This window comes from Mizuhopecten yessoensis, unplaced genomic scaffold, assembly GCF_002113885.1.
Source record: "Mizuhopecten yessoensis strain PY_sf001 unplaced genomic scaffold, ASM211388v2 scaffold11125, whole genome shotgun sequence".
NCBI classification, from domain to species: domain Eukaryota; kingdom Metazoa; phylum Mollusca; class Bivalvia; order Pectinida; family Pectinidae; genus Mizuhopecten; species Mizuhopecten yessoensis.
The window spans coordinates 983,855-997,622 of record NW_018408892.1 but is presented as its reverse complement, the minus strand read 5'-3'; the positions used below and the strand labels follow the sequence as shown (position 1 = coordinate 997,622).

The window sequence follows — 13,768 nt, the reverse complement described above, 5'->3', positions numbered from 1 at the left end:
TATTGTGAAGTCGCCCTATGCTGGCTAAAACATAAAAATGATATACCATTTTGATCAATTTATGGAAAAACGAAGTAACTTTGAACATTAATCATTTACTTATTATAATCTTTATTTTTGGAGTTTTTCTAAACTTTGATTTTTTTATTATGTTGAAACTGAAACCAGAGAGCCGAGGAAAACTGACTCTCCTGTTGAAATTTGACCACAATAAGTCAATTTTCATCGTGAAGTCCGTAGAAAATTGACCGTTGAGAACGAATCCTTTTAAGATTTTTTCGTAACATTAGCTACCTTGTCCGATTTTAAGGACCTCAGTAATCTCATGCCGTACGTTGGCGTCCATCGTCCGACCAAATCAGGTCACCGTGACCTACTTCCGATGTTTTATCTACAATAATAGATCTAGAAATTATCAGTGGGTTCAGAAAATAAGTCATTGTGATCTACTTTTGAAAAAAATGACTTACATTATTAAAAGAAGAAAGGTGAAAATATGCAGATTTGAGGTCTTACTTTTTACCTTCATCAAATAGAAATATACGGATGAATATGTTTAAACGCTGATGATAACATTACGGTAGGAGACACGACACTATTCTCACTGAAAAAATAATATAAGTATTGTATGACTTTACTTCTATAATATTATATTAACCGTAAGGTATACATATAACAATAATTTTACACCAGTTTGTTGTCTGATTGTTACAAAGGAATTCCTCTGAAGGAAAGGTATCTATTAATTTTAAATTCATATCTGCATCGGATATATAGTTCTAACGATAAATATTCTTAAAACACACGTATATATGTATTAAAATATTATTAACACAAAATGCTTAACTGCCACCAACATATAAACCTATATGTAACGGTCGATGAATGTGGCCTAAACCACAGGGACCTAAGAATTTGTTACGGCTATATTTGGACCTAAACTATGGTGTTCAGAGTGATTTTACAGGTTTTAGGGGTTTAGATCGACTTTCGGTAAAAATGTAACCCCCAATTATCATCATTGGGATGGTATTTTTACCGAAAATTTATCTTAACCCCCCAAATGTGTGAAATCACTCTAAACACATTAGTTTAGGTCCAAATATAGCCGTAACAAGTTATCAGGTCCCTGTGGTCTAAACTTTGGTTAAACCACAGACATAGATCAGCTAATCTAATTCCGTGGTTACACTGAAAACCATCAAGCAAAGAAAAAGGTAAGACAAACATGAGTCCCATGTTTCGTAATGCTGCATTCACTGCAAATATCAATCAACTACGCACAGTCAGTGGCGTAGCCAGAGTTTCCTCTGGCCCTAACACCGGACTTAAACATTTTGACATACAGATGTCTGGTGTGGGGCCAGAGCGCAATTCTATATGAAAACGTGTGATTCTCCGACACCGTTTGGTATCGGAGAGTTATGAGGTGCTGTCAACAAAATTTACGGCGACACAACACATACCTCACATATATCGATAAATAGATTATTAATTGATCCCAATTTGCTCTTATTATCACCAACAGCTGCTAAATTTCGTCTCCCATAGTTGGAAAAGAATCTACTATACCCTAGAATCAATCCCCGTGTTCTTGGAAATCCTTTTAGTCTGATTATTAACAAGTAAAACACGAATGTGTATATAAATAATATTAAATTTAGAACTTTACTTCATCGTTGTTTGTATAAACCTTCGAGACTTATCAATGTGTATAGACATAACATAGCAACACTATTTGTTTTTATTTCTTTCATTTTTTTATGATTGACATGGACAATCCATATTAATCATAAATAAAAGAAATTAATAAAAATATTCGATTAAAACAAATCTTCTTGAAAATTCAGTGTGTCCTTGAGCATACAAACATGCATGAATGGTACGCCACTGACAGTATGAGTCATGTTAATTCCTTAATTATATACCAGCAGGAAAAAGAAATTGTGCATAAGTAAAAAAAAAATATAATTACATAATAATAATAACAATAAAATTATGTTATGAAAGTGTCACATATTAATTCACAGTAAAACAAATACAATATAAAAACCATTAACATGAATAAATATCCGGCCAAATGCTGAGACGTACGAGACACTATTAAAACACATATCATTTCATCGTAAACAAATCACTTAAAATACCCCCAAAAAGACATTACTTTTGTGTTCCATCTGTAAAACATTACCAAGGAAAAACTTTTAGTATTTCAGGATGATGGACATGTGGTTTCATAAAAGTTAAATATCTGTAACCTGTGCAAGACATCCTATAATGAGAACATCTCCAAGTATCCCATTACTATTAAAATTTAAAATTAATATTAATAATAATAGAAAGAGAACAAATGCTTTTAAATTACATGATTATCAAGTTAAATAGTAGTTTCTAATGATGCACTATAGATGCTATTCACCTAGTTAAAATCACTGTACTGTATGAAATTGATGATATCACTGCACTATGTTTGCTTTGCGCCTATTATATTGTTTCAATAAACAAGTAGAAAGCTGAGTCTGGATGCTATTACAGTTCATTATGGTGATTAATTTATGTTCCTCGTCCAACATTGCGAAGTCTGGCATTTTCCCCATGGCCATGGAAAAAATTCAAACCTAATATTATCATATTATGTATATTTCACGAGGAAGTGTCTTTCATCATCCATTTCCTGGATATCACAATGAAATATCAATTACCTGTACAAGACAACCTATAATGAGAACATCTCCAAGTATCCCATTACTATTAAAATTTAAAATTAATATTAATAATAAAAGAAAGAGAACAAATGCTTTTAAATTACATGATTATCAAGTTAAATAGTAGTTTCTAATGATGCACTATAGATGCTATTCACCTAGTTGAAATCACTGTACTGTATGAAATTGATGATATCACTGCACTATGTTTGCTTTGCGCCTATTATATTGTTTCAATAAACAAGTAGAAAGCTGAGTCTGGATGCTATTACAGTTCATTATGGTGATTAATTTATGTTCCTCGTCCAACATTGCGAAGTCTGGCATTTTCCCCATGGCCATGGAGAAAATTCAAACCTAATATTATCATATTATGTATATTTCACGAGGAAGTGCCTTTCATCATCCATTTCCTGGATATCACAATGAAATATCAATTACCTGTACAAGACATCCTATAATGAGAACATCTCCAAGTGTCCCATGACGATTAACATTGATAAATGATATTAATAATAATAGAAAGAAAACAAATACTTTTAAATTACATGATTATCAAGTTAATTAGCAGTTTCTAATGATGCACTATAGATATGATTAATTAGATGAAATCACTGTCCTGCATGAAATAGATAATATCACTGCACTATATTTGCTTTGCGTCTATTATATTGTTTCAATAAACAAGTAGAAAGCTGAGTCTGGATGCTATTACAATTCATTATGGCGATGAACTTCTGTTCCTCGTCCAACATTGCGAAGTCTGGCATTTTTTTCTGTGGCCACGGAAAAGAGTTCAAACCTAGTATCATTATATTGTGGACATTTCATCTTCTATTTCCTGACAATCACATAGTTTACACATGTCTTTCCACTAATGGTAAAGGCGGTCTGGAGTACCTACCGGTCTCGATTGCCAGGGGTAAGTTTCCGCTGCGAAATGATGTAACTATACGCCTATGTGATCTTTGCAAATTTGACAAACATATGGTTCAGGAAAGTTTTTATAATATCTAAATGTCCTTAGTTTATTACCATTCGTCCTATTTCTCGTGTCATTATATAGTTGATTCATCCATTCCTCCGCATCTAGGTTTTTACATATTGTATAAAAAAACAAGAACTTCAAAACGTACACTGACAATTTGTTTTAGATTTGTAAAAAAAGTTTTCCTTTCAGAGCATTCAAAAATGCTAAAAGAATGCTCATTTAATCGCGAGGGTACAGCAAAACACGAAGTGATCGCCGGTCTGTCATTTTCTGTTCAGCTTACCTAGACCGAAACGTCTGTACATGGGTATTGATCCGATGCACACCTAGGCGACAACACCTGCCTGAATCTTCATTCAGTCTAGGCATAGCTTATTAATTAACCAAACACGTTTAACAGGAATACATTTGTTTTTCTGTTTGTTATTGATGTAACAGAGACGTATATATTGTAATATATACGTCTCTGGGTGTAACGATTTACACAATAGTATATACAGTCGCCACAAATTGTCAAACTTACTTGTTAGCAGCGAAAAAAAAGCAAATTCGGCCCAAGCTCAGAGACAAAATACGTGCTCAAGACGTATTCACTCGGGAAGGTTCATCTTCATCTTCAAACCTTCCTCCGTCAATATTGGTCTTGTGTTGTAGTGCGTTATGTACAGTGGTTTTGTTTTCTTTATAATTTGCTATAGGATAAAAACAGGTTAAAAGCAGTCAGTTTGAGTTGTGTTGAAGATTTTGTATTTGTTCGATTATGCTGTTTATGTGGTGCATGTCCTGATCATGAATTCTGCTAATGTTCCTGATTAGATGATTGTTTTGGGTAGGAGGTTCCAATGCGTTATGGTGTATGCGTCTTTGGATGTGTAGAATATGTCTGTAGCGGAGGTCGTGTCCTTGATGTGTTCTGGTGTCTGCGGGGATAAGATTGGAAGTGCGTGTTGTTACTTGTTGGTGTATTATTTAATTTTGTAGAGAAGAATAATTCGTGTTCATGTTCTGCGTGTGTGTAGTGTTGGCCATTGTAAGGATGCACCGAGCAAGAAGAATTCCTAGAAATTCCCACCAGGTCCAATACCAACAGCAATACTCGAAAACACTAATTACTAGACAACAATCATTTTTTCCTCGTGCCATACTAGACTGGAACAAATTACCATCTGACATCGTTAATGCACCCACTTTCAACTCTTTCAAAACATCTCTTTCCAGGCACACCTATACAATTTGAAGATGCAGAGTAATTAGTTACTTCAACAGACTTTACATAATAATTTACCACTTCTCTTCTTTTCCCCCTTTTCCGAACAAGCTTCGTCGGTTGGGGCTGCCCAATCACTGGCTTGCTCGGACTCTCCTCGAACTAATTTTGTCCTTCTCTTAACTTAAACTAAGTGAATAAATATTAATTATTATGTAATATATATATAGTCTGTCATTTGTGCTGCATAAACCCAACTTCGTGACAAAATCTTCAATTAGTTGAAGGTGGTCACTATATGGTAGAACTAGAACTAGGCTGCTCTTAGTTGTAATGTTTTCTATTTGATTTATGGTGTTTTTTGAGGTTTACAAGGAGTGTCAGATCCTTGTTGAAAAAGACCTTGGTAACTTTTTATTTTTTATTTTTACGTACACATAGTTTCTTTTAAAGTTAGTTTACAGGAGCTTGTTACCCTGTATCAGCTGTCAAGATCACTGCGGTCGGAGTCAGAATCTTTGTTGTGTCCCAAAATCTCGTACTGTGACCTACGGAAACAAATGCTTTGGGAGGGTTTCGGCTACGTTGTGGAATAGCTTACCATCTGCTATTAGGAAGTCAAATACCCCGGCCAAGTTCAAGAGGGACATAAAATCTCACCGCTTCACCTCTGCATTTTAGAATCATTGCAAAGACGTCATGTACATACCACCCTTTTATTTGTTCAATTATGTGCACATTGCTTGTTAAATGTATGAAAGTGATTGCAAGCCTTTGTTGTTTGTTTTCACAATTATAACCATTACTATTATCCATATGTTGTAAAGCGCCTTAGAGTAATTTTACAAATTATATAGGGCGCTATATAAATGTTGTATATTATTATTATTATTGAAAGAAAAACACAGGTAACAATATAATTTTCTTTTTAATTATTTTATCAAAATGTATGCATCGCTCCATTGTCAATGTATCACAGACCTCATATTTATTAACTGATTTAGCAATAAAAAATTGACACATTATATGAAAAAGTAATTTGTTAAACTCCATTTGCATCAATGGCTGGACATAACATCAATATGTATTGCATCTTAGTTTGGAAAAATATCTACATTTCATATCACTGATTAAATGTTTACAAAAGATCATTTTTAAAACAACGGCATAAAATCACGAAATGTAAATCATATTAGTGTACTAGTAAAAAGGCCCAGTTGTTCAAAAGGTGATTAGCTTATTATGATTAATCACTGTTTAATAACATTTTTCGGCCACTAATAATTTGGTCAATATGCAAGGTAGAAACTTGTAATATTGCATTTAATTTAATTTTAACAAACTATTGGATATTTGAGTTTTTTTCTCTCAATCAATCGTTGTATTTTAAAGGCACAACACAAATTGCGCTGATCACCGATTCAGTTAATCACCTTAAGCTTTCGGACAACTGGGTCCAGATAAATATTTTGCTACTACAACAGAGAGAGGATCAAAGTCTTACTTGTTCCTATACTTTGATATCATTGACCCACAGTGTCACTTATGATACGAAAATAACATTACAAATATTAAATGGCTGTACAACATGTTTGACTAAAACAATAATAACTGTAATTACAATTTTGTAGTGGATGGAAATTAAATAATGGGGCTATTTAATATAAGGCACATGGCTTAAATTGGTTAAAAAATTGATTGTACTATCGCTCAAATCTCCAAAATATACGGCGGTAAATGGGATTTCAGCTCGACATTTAAAAAAGGAATGCCATTTATCTGATTAATTCACGTTCTTTTAATTTTCAATTCGATGTCAACGTGAGGAATAACTGTATTCGGAGACGGACTTTGGGAAGTCAATTAAGTGATCTCTAATTGCAGGTGGTCTCTTGATAATGTCTATTCAACATAAAAATAATAACAATGGAGAGTTTTAAAAGCAATTTCTAATGCAGGTTGTGTCTAGTTATATAAGTGGTATCTCGTGCCATTTGACTACATTAATCAAGATTCTCAAGTAAATGGGATTTCAGATCGACATTAAATAAAATATGTTTGTCAAGAGCGTGGTAGATTTCGATCAGCCATCATGATCACTGTGGTCGGAAATGGAATCATTGGTAAGGGTTCCACAACCTGTGGAAACCGAAGCAATGGAATCTTTGTGGATTAGTTTATATTGCCATTTGCTCCCATAAAGTCCAAACCCTCAAACATTCAAATAATTTTCAAAACTTACCCTACCTGTTTACAAATACTTATTATGTGAAGCGAGACCTAACATTCACTTGGCAAGTTGTCAGTCTGATATGGAAATGTATCTTTAGCACATACATATATATATATATGTAGTACTGTTTCTAAAATAATTATACATCACATTGACATATTTACACAAATATAAATTCAAAACTGATACAACATGTCCTAAATGAAATAATAAATATTTAAAGACTGATATTTAGAAAACACAGTAAATGTCAAAATAATTTAAAGCTCATACAAATCACTCGTCCTGTGTCTGCCTTACAATAAATGCATTTAACAACTGGGCAGACAAAGCGTTTCATGTTGCAAAATATTTCTAGTGGTTATATACATGTAGAGACAGTGTTTTAGACGTGCACAGTGCTTGTGTAAAATTAACCAATATAGATTAGGATACGCATTGAAAACTAGGGTAGGTAATTATATATAAATAAGTACAACGAAAAACATAGTTATTATTTTACCTGAACATTATTAATTTGTCTCCTTCAATCAACCTGAATTAAAAATACTTTAAGTGTGTGTGCTTGTAAATCAATAATGCAAAAACACTATCAATCATTAGCAAAAGATTGCCTTAAAATATACACCATCTTGTTGTAAATCCTATAATAAAACAAGCTCATAAACTATCTTGTAAACTTTTCTTAGTTTCAATTAAGGGGAGTGGGCATCCTCGATATCCAGGAGTTACGCTCACTTTCGCTCTCTGCACCCCTGGAATATGGCATGGCAAAATTGAAGGCTCATTGTGCGCCACCTTGTGGACGAGACGAGAAGACTAGTTTGATCCTTTGATGTACATCAAAAGAATCTCGCAGCCATGTAACAGTAAAAATTGACAGGCTTTGAAGTTGGGCGTCTCTCCTTTGTAATCTTCAAATGAGATGTATCAGCCTAGCGATTGGTTTTTACCCGAGACCAATCAAACAGCTATCTTGGTGCCTTCAATTTTGCCATGACATATATATATTCCAGGGGTGTAGAGAGCGAAAGTGAGCATATATGTAACCCCTGGATATCGAGGATGGGGAGTGGGTGATCCAACTTCTGTGCGAAGAGGTCAGTGAAGCTCTGTTTTACCCATCAGACGGATTCCACAAAGAATACACAAGTCCTGGCTGTAGCAGTAGAGTTATCAATAGGTAAAGATGACCATGACAACGTCGAGCTGGCTACCCAGCAAGGCATTAATTGTCATGGTCATCTTTACCTATTGATTAGACACGTGCACGGTGGCCAAATGGTTAAGGCAACTCTGAAATTCTGCCCTCCATAACTGGGTCACAGGTTTGAGACCAACCCTGCGGGCAGTCGCCAGCTAGGTCGGTGGGTATTCTCCAGGAACTCTGGCTTTCTTCCACCACCAAAAAAACCTGGCACAACCTTAAATGACCATATCTGTTAATATGACGTAAAACACAAACAAACCAAACAAAATCCACAGCAAAGCGTTCACTTTCCACTTTGATAAAAAAACTTGCTATATACAAAAATGCTGTCATATGTTGTAGATCTCTTGGTCGACTGCTAAACTAAAGATATCCAACTTTTATCCAAGATCCTTTTGAAAATTCCTTACAGTTTAATAGTAAATACATTGCAAGCACAGAATGAATTCAACAAAATATATACTGGTAACATCAGATAAAAATATATAAGTAACACAAGATTGTTCAAGTAACACAAAGAAACCCAGTAACACAGGATATATACACTTATAGTGCTTCTAGATATAATAGTAACAAAAATTATAGTATACAAGTAACGCAATAACACATTCTAGTAAGATATTTCTAGTAACACATATATACTTCTTAGCAACAAAGGATATAACAAAGTCTGGATAATTTAACAATAAATATATAAACAAAACATTAACATCAATATTTATAGAACAAAATATTATAATTTCAAGCTAAAATTTGATGTAGTGGCATTCAAGATGGCATTTAAAAGACAAACAAGACAATAATTAAGTTTTGGTGAAATTGGTTCAGAAGAATTACAGTTTAACCCTTACACCACTGTAGACCATAATGGACTCATCCAGATCAACGCACGGTAGAGTCTACTAAAGTAACGTAGGGGTGAAAGGGTTAAGGAAAAGGGTACCAACAAGTTAAACTATATACAACAGTATTCCCATTGTCGCTATTGTGGAATACTTCTTTTTAAGTCCTTTTCAAAATAATATTTGATAAAAATCACATGTCGTCATGAATTTTACAGAACTGCATTTAATTTGAAATTGGAATGTTTGAACATTGCGATACTTTTTAAAGTGTGTATCACACATTGATAAATCACAAACGGACACATGTCGTTACTTAAGAAAACATGAAAGACCAAGTAAAAGGCCCATTCTTGCCTTGGTTCAGATTTCCTTACACATATGGACTCCCATCAATAAGTCCTATATAACATCTCCTACACATATGGTATAGGTAGCTAGTTACATTATACTCTTCATTCTTAACAAGATGGCTGCGGACAAGTTTACATTTCTACAGGTAAAGACTCCATTATATTTAACCAATGAATTCCTCACTAACAATTAGCTTAAGTTTACAGGCAATACATCAAAATGAGTGACCCATTTATGGGCCACAAAGCATATGAAAAAACTTGATATGGGAAGTAACTCTAAACCAGAAAAGCTCCTTTTAGTTGCTTTATCTTCCATACAGAAGGGAGATTACTCAAAGTAAAACAATTCTGAGTGGAACTCTTCTGTGCGATTCTAACAGATGTAGTGGTACCCTTTACCTTTAAGTGTAAAATGGTTCCGTTGCCTGAGGCAGACAAAAGTGGAGAGTTATAGCTCACCTGTATTATATTCTAGTTTTTTTCTGTTATAATCAGGTCTGCATGTCATAAGTTAAGAAGATTAATCGGACCATTCATTTGAATAAACTCTTAATTCCTTGCATACATACTAAACTATCATAACTCTACAGGACTCATGGTTCTAAAGAATCGGTTTTGAAATTTTTAACACATGACCACCGCAATCTTCAAAGCAGGTATAAAATTCATTCATTTCAACAAATTAACAGCCCTTCTCCAAAGCATACGATGTACGCAAAAATGATCTGATTTAAAAAAAAAATATCTTTGTATAAAAGTCTGATTATTGCAATATATACATATAAATGTAGAAATTTACAAAAATTATGTAAAAGTAATTAAAAAAAGTAACAATCATATTTGATTTCATTACCTTTATTAAAAGCTTTATCTAATACTCTAATATTTAATAGGTATCAATTATTTAAAATAAAACAATTACACACCAACAGATGTATAAATTTTGGCCCATTTTTGCATAGTTCATGATGATAAAATACATAAAAACCTGTTGATAATGACTAACAACAGAAAAAAACATAATAGCCTCCATAAACAGGTTAATTTCATTGATAAAATTGAGGAATTGTAGAAGTTCAATTTATACATGATAAATTTATTATAGGTGGTCTCTAAGGTTGCATTGGTTGCCTCTATTATAACGGCACAATGACTTACAAGTGTATATCTGAAATTTTCATTAATGTAGATTACAGAATAAATTCATGCCATTAATTTGACAATTCTTCTCAATTGATATCCCATTAAAATAAGGCAATATATATATTCATGGCAAATAAAGTTATAAATGCAACATTAACCTTCAACCTTTAATGCCCAATTAAGCATAAAAGGTTACCATTTCCATTAAAATTATGAAAGACCTAAAGTGATATCCATTAAAAACTTAAACTTTGGCTTGAAAATTTAAAAAATATAATGACCATTAATTTTCTGACAGCAAATATCATCTATTCACTTATTCTCAATTAATGGTAATTAAACAATTAATGACAATAATGGAATGGATTAAAAGGTCTCTTGGTTTTTAATGGAAAAATTATGAAAATATATAGAAGTGTATCGAAAAATACATTTTTATATATCACGCCTAGGTAATTATACACCACACATTCTTTTTTAAAATACTCTAACAAGCATACAAAAAATTGGTACTGATCACACCCAAACTTCATAAAACAAACAAGTTTAGATAACAAACACCAACTATCACACAGAAAACTGGTTTTAATACACTTCAAAATTATCACACATCTCTCACTTCATTTAAATTTACCTTGCAGACAATTTTGCTAAAACAAGAATTCCTTGGGAGTGGATGCGTCGCCTGTTCAGCTCTTTTAGCAAGAAAAGTGTTTTGGCTTGAGTTATCGCGGAAACAGATATGCCAAAACGTGGAAAGTTGGAATTCGACAAAACTTGAAAGGAATTGGTTAAAAATTTTAATGGTTCTTTTATTTACTACACAATGCCCTTATTTGGCAATAAAAGGAGCATAACTCCACAAAAAATGTACGTAAACTTCTGAAATGCAAAATTATCCGAGCTATATTGTTATGCAATATGTGTACCAAGTTTGAGTTCAATCAACCCAAGGAAACTCAAGTTATCCCACAGAAACCTTGTTTCAGATGACACAACCGCCGCCGCCTCCAAAGTAATACCTATATGACACAAATTCCCAAAAGACCATGATAATGCTGCATATATGAGATCATGTGTCAGAAAAGGGTAGCACTTGACAATATTCAAGAAAGAAGCGTCCTGAACTTTGACCTGATATCCCAACTATTCCAGTAGAAAGCGTCCCGATTCTGATCTGGTATCTGTTGGACTCCAGATGGCGATCTTACCATCAGAGCTCCCTGCACCACTGATGATATATCTCTCCTCTGCACAACAGAGAGCTCGCACGGCATCACAGTGGGCCTTGAGGTGTTTGTTAGTCTTGCGTGTCTCGATGTCCACCACATATATGATCCCTGACTTGGTCCCCACCCACATCTGAAACATGCAATGTACCACAACAAAATAACAAGAGGCCCAATGGGATTGCATCACTCACCTGGTATTAATCTCACACTTGTAATCTTAAAAGTGGACTAAAATACAGCTACAGGCAGAATATCAGTATTTGATTCATAAGAACCAATTAAAAGATTTAAACATATGACGCCTGGGACCTTGAATGTCGAACAAGGACATTAGGTTGAAAGTGGGTAAAAGTCATTCATTTTAACAAACTTGTTAGTCCTTCATCCCAGCATTCTACAAGCCTAATATCAGTACCCTGGGCCTTTTGGTTATTGAGAAGTGGTTTGAACATTTTACAACATTTGACCCCATTTGACCTTGAAAGTGGGTCAAGGTCATTTATTTGAACAAACTTGGTAGCCCTTTATCCCAGCATGCTACAGGCCCAATATCAGTACCCTGGGCCTTTTGGTTATTGAGAAGTGGTTTGAGGATTTTAGAACATTTGACCCCATGTGACCTTGAAAGTGGGTCAAGGTCATTAATTTGAACAAACTTGGTAGCCCTTCATCCCAGCATTCTACAGGCCCACTATCAGTACCCTGGGCCTTTTGGTGATTAAGAAGTCGTTTAAAGATTTTTAACATATTTGACCCATGTGACTTTCAAAGTGGGTCAAGGTCAGTTATTTGAACAAGCTTGGTAGCCCTTCATCCCAGCTTGCTACAGGCCCAATATCAGTACCCTGGGCCTTTTGGTTATTAAGAAGTCGTTTAAAGATTTTTAACATATTTGACCCATGTGACTTTGAAAGTGGGTCAAGGTCAGTTATTTGAACAAACTTGGTAGCCCTTCATCCCAGCATGCTACAGGCCCAATATCAGTACCCTGGGTCTTTTGGTTATTAAGAAGTTGTTTGAAGACTTTAAGACATTTGACCCTGTGACCTTGAAAGTCGGTCAAGGTCATTCATTTGAACAGACTTGATAGCCCTTCATCCCAGCATGCTACTGGCCAAATATCATCAGCCTGGGCCTCCTGGTTATTCAGAAGAAATTGGATTAAGTAAAATATTGATGCCGGACGCCGCACCACGGCATAAGCTCACTTGGCCCTTTGGGCCAGGTGAGCTAAAAAGTGGACCTAAAGGCCAGTTCTAATTTATACCATTTTTAAAACATCAAACTTTCACTACACCTGTATCATTGTATACAATGGGAATGTATTTGCAACACTTTTTGAAGTGTAAATCACAAACGGACACTGATACTAAAATATTATTTACACGACAAATAACAAACAATGTAGGATAAATTCTCAGAATTTATTAACAAGTCTGCAGATAAGGGGTGCCTATCACCTGTAGCAGTACCTCCCTTGGACCTGCTGGAGAATAGCCGATAAGCTATTGACCCCGTAGTGCTGGAAGAGCAGAGTGCTGAAAAGCTGTGGCCAACAACCCGGTTCGAACATGGACTTGGACTGTGACTGACCCGAAGCTCATGGAAAACCATAGCCTGGTCGCTTAAAGGTCCGGAAGTCGGCTAGAGTTGGGAGTTACATCACTTAGGCCTGGAGTTCAACTTAATGTCTTACCCTGGGCCATATAGAGTTGATGTATACAGTCCAGCTAACCCTAGGTTCTGGAGTTGGATTGACCGATTTGGGGTGTATAGCAGCAGACTGGCACCATTAATAATCCATGTTACATGTTATTACATGATGACAGTTTACTGCCATAGGCCCAAA

The 13,768-nt window shown here is 34.6% G+C and overlaps 1 protein-coding gene across 4 annotated transcripts in view; it reads right to left on the bottom strand.

Annotated features, from left to right (window-relative positions):
• Window positions 1-8,132: 8,132 nt before the first annotated feature.
• The window catches only part of LOC110466222 (DENN domain-containing protein 3-like), a 39,411-nt gene continuing 33,775 nt past the window's right edge, over window positions 8,133-13,768 (bottom strand). For all 4 annotated transcript variants that reach the window (XM_021522604.1, XM_021522607.1, XM_021522608.1 and 1 more), the window contains exon 26: window positions 8,133-12,049. In XM_021522604.1, the coding sequence (XP_021378279.1) occupies window positions 11,834-12,049 (216 nt within the window). In that variant the 3' untranslated portion in view covers window positions 8,133-11,833. The remainder of the gene's footprint in view (window positions 12,050-13,768) is intronic.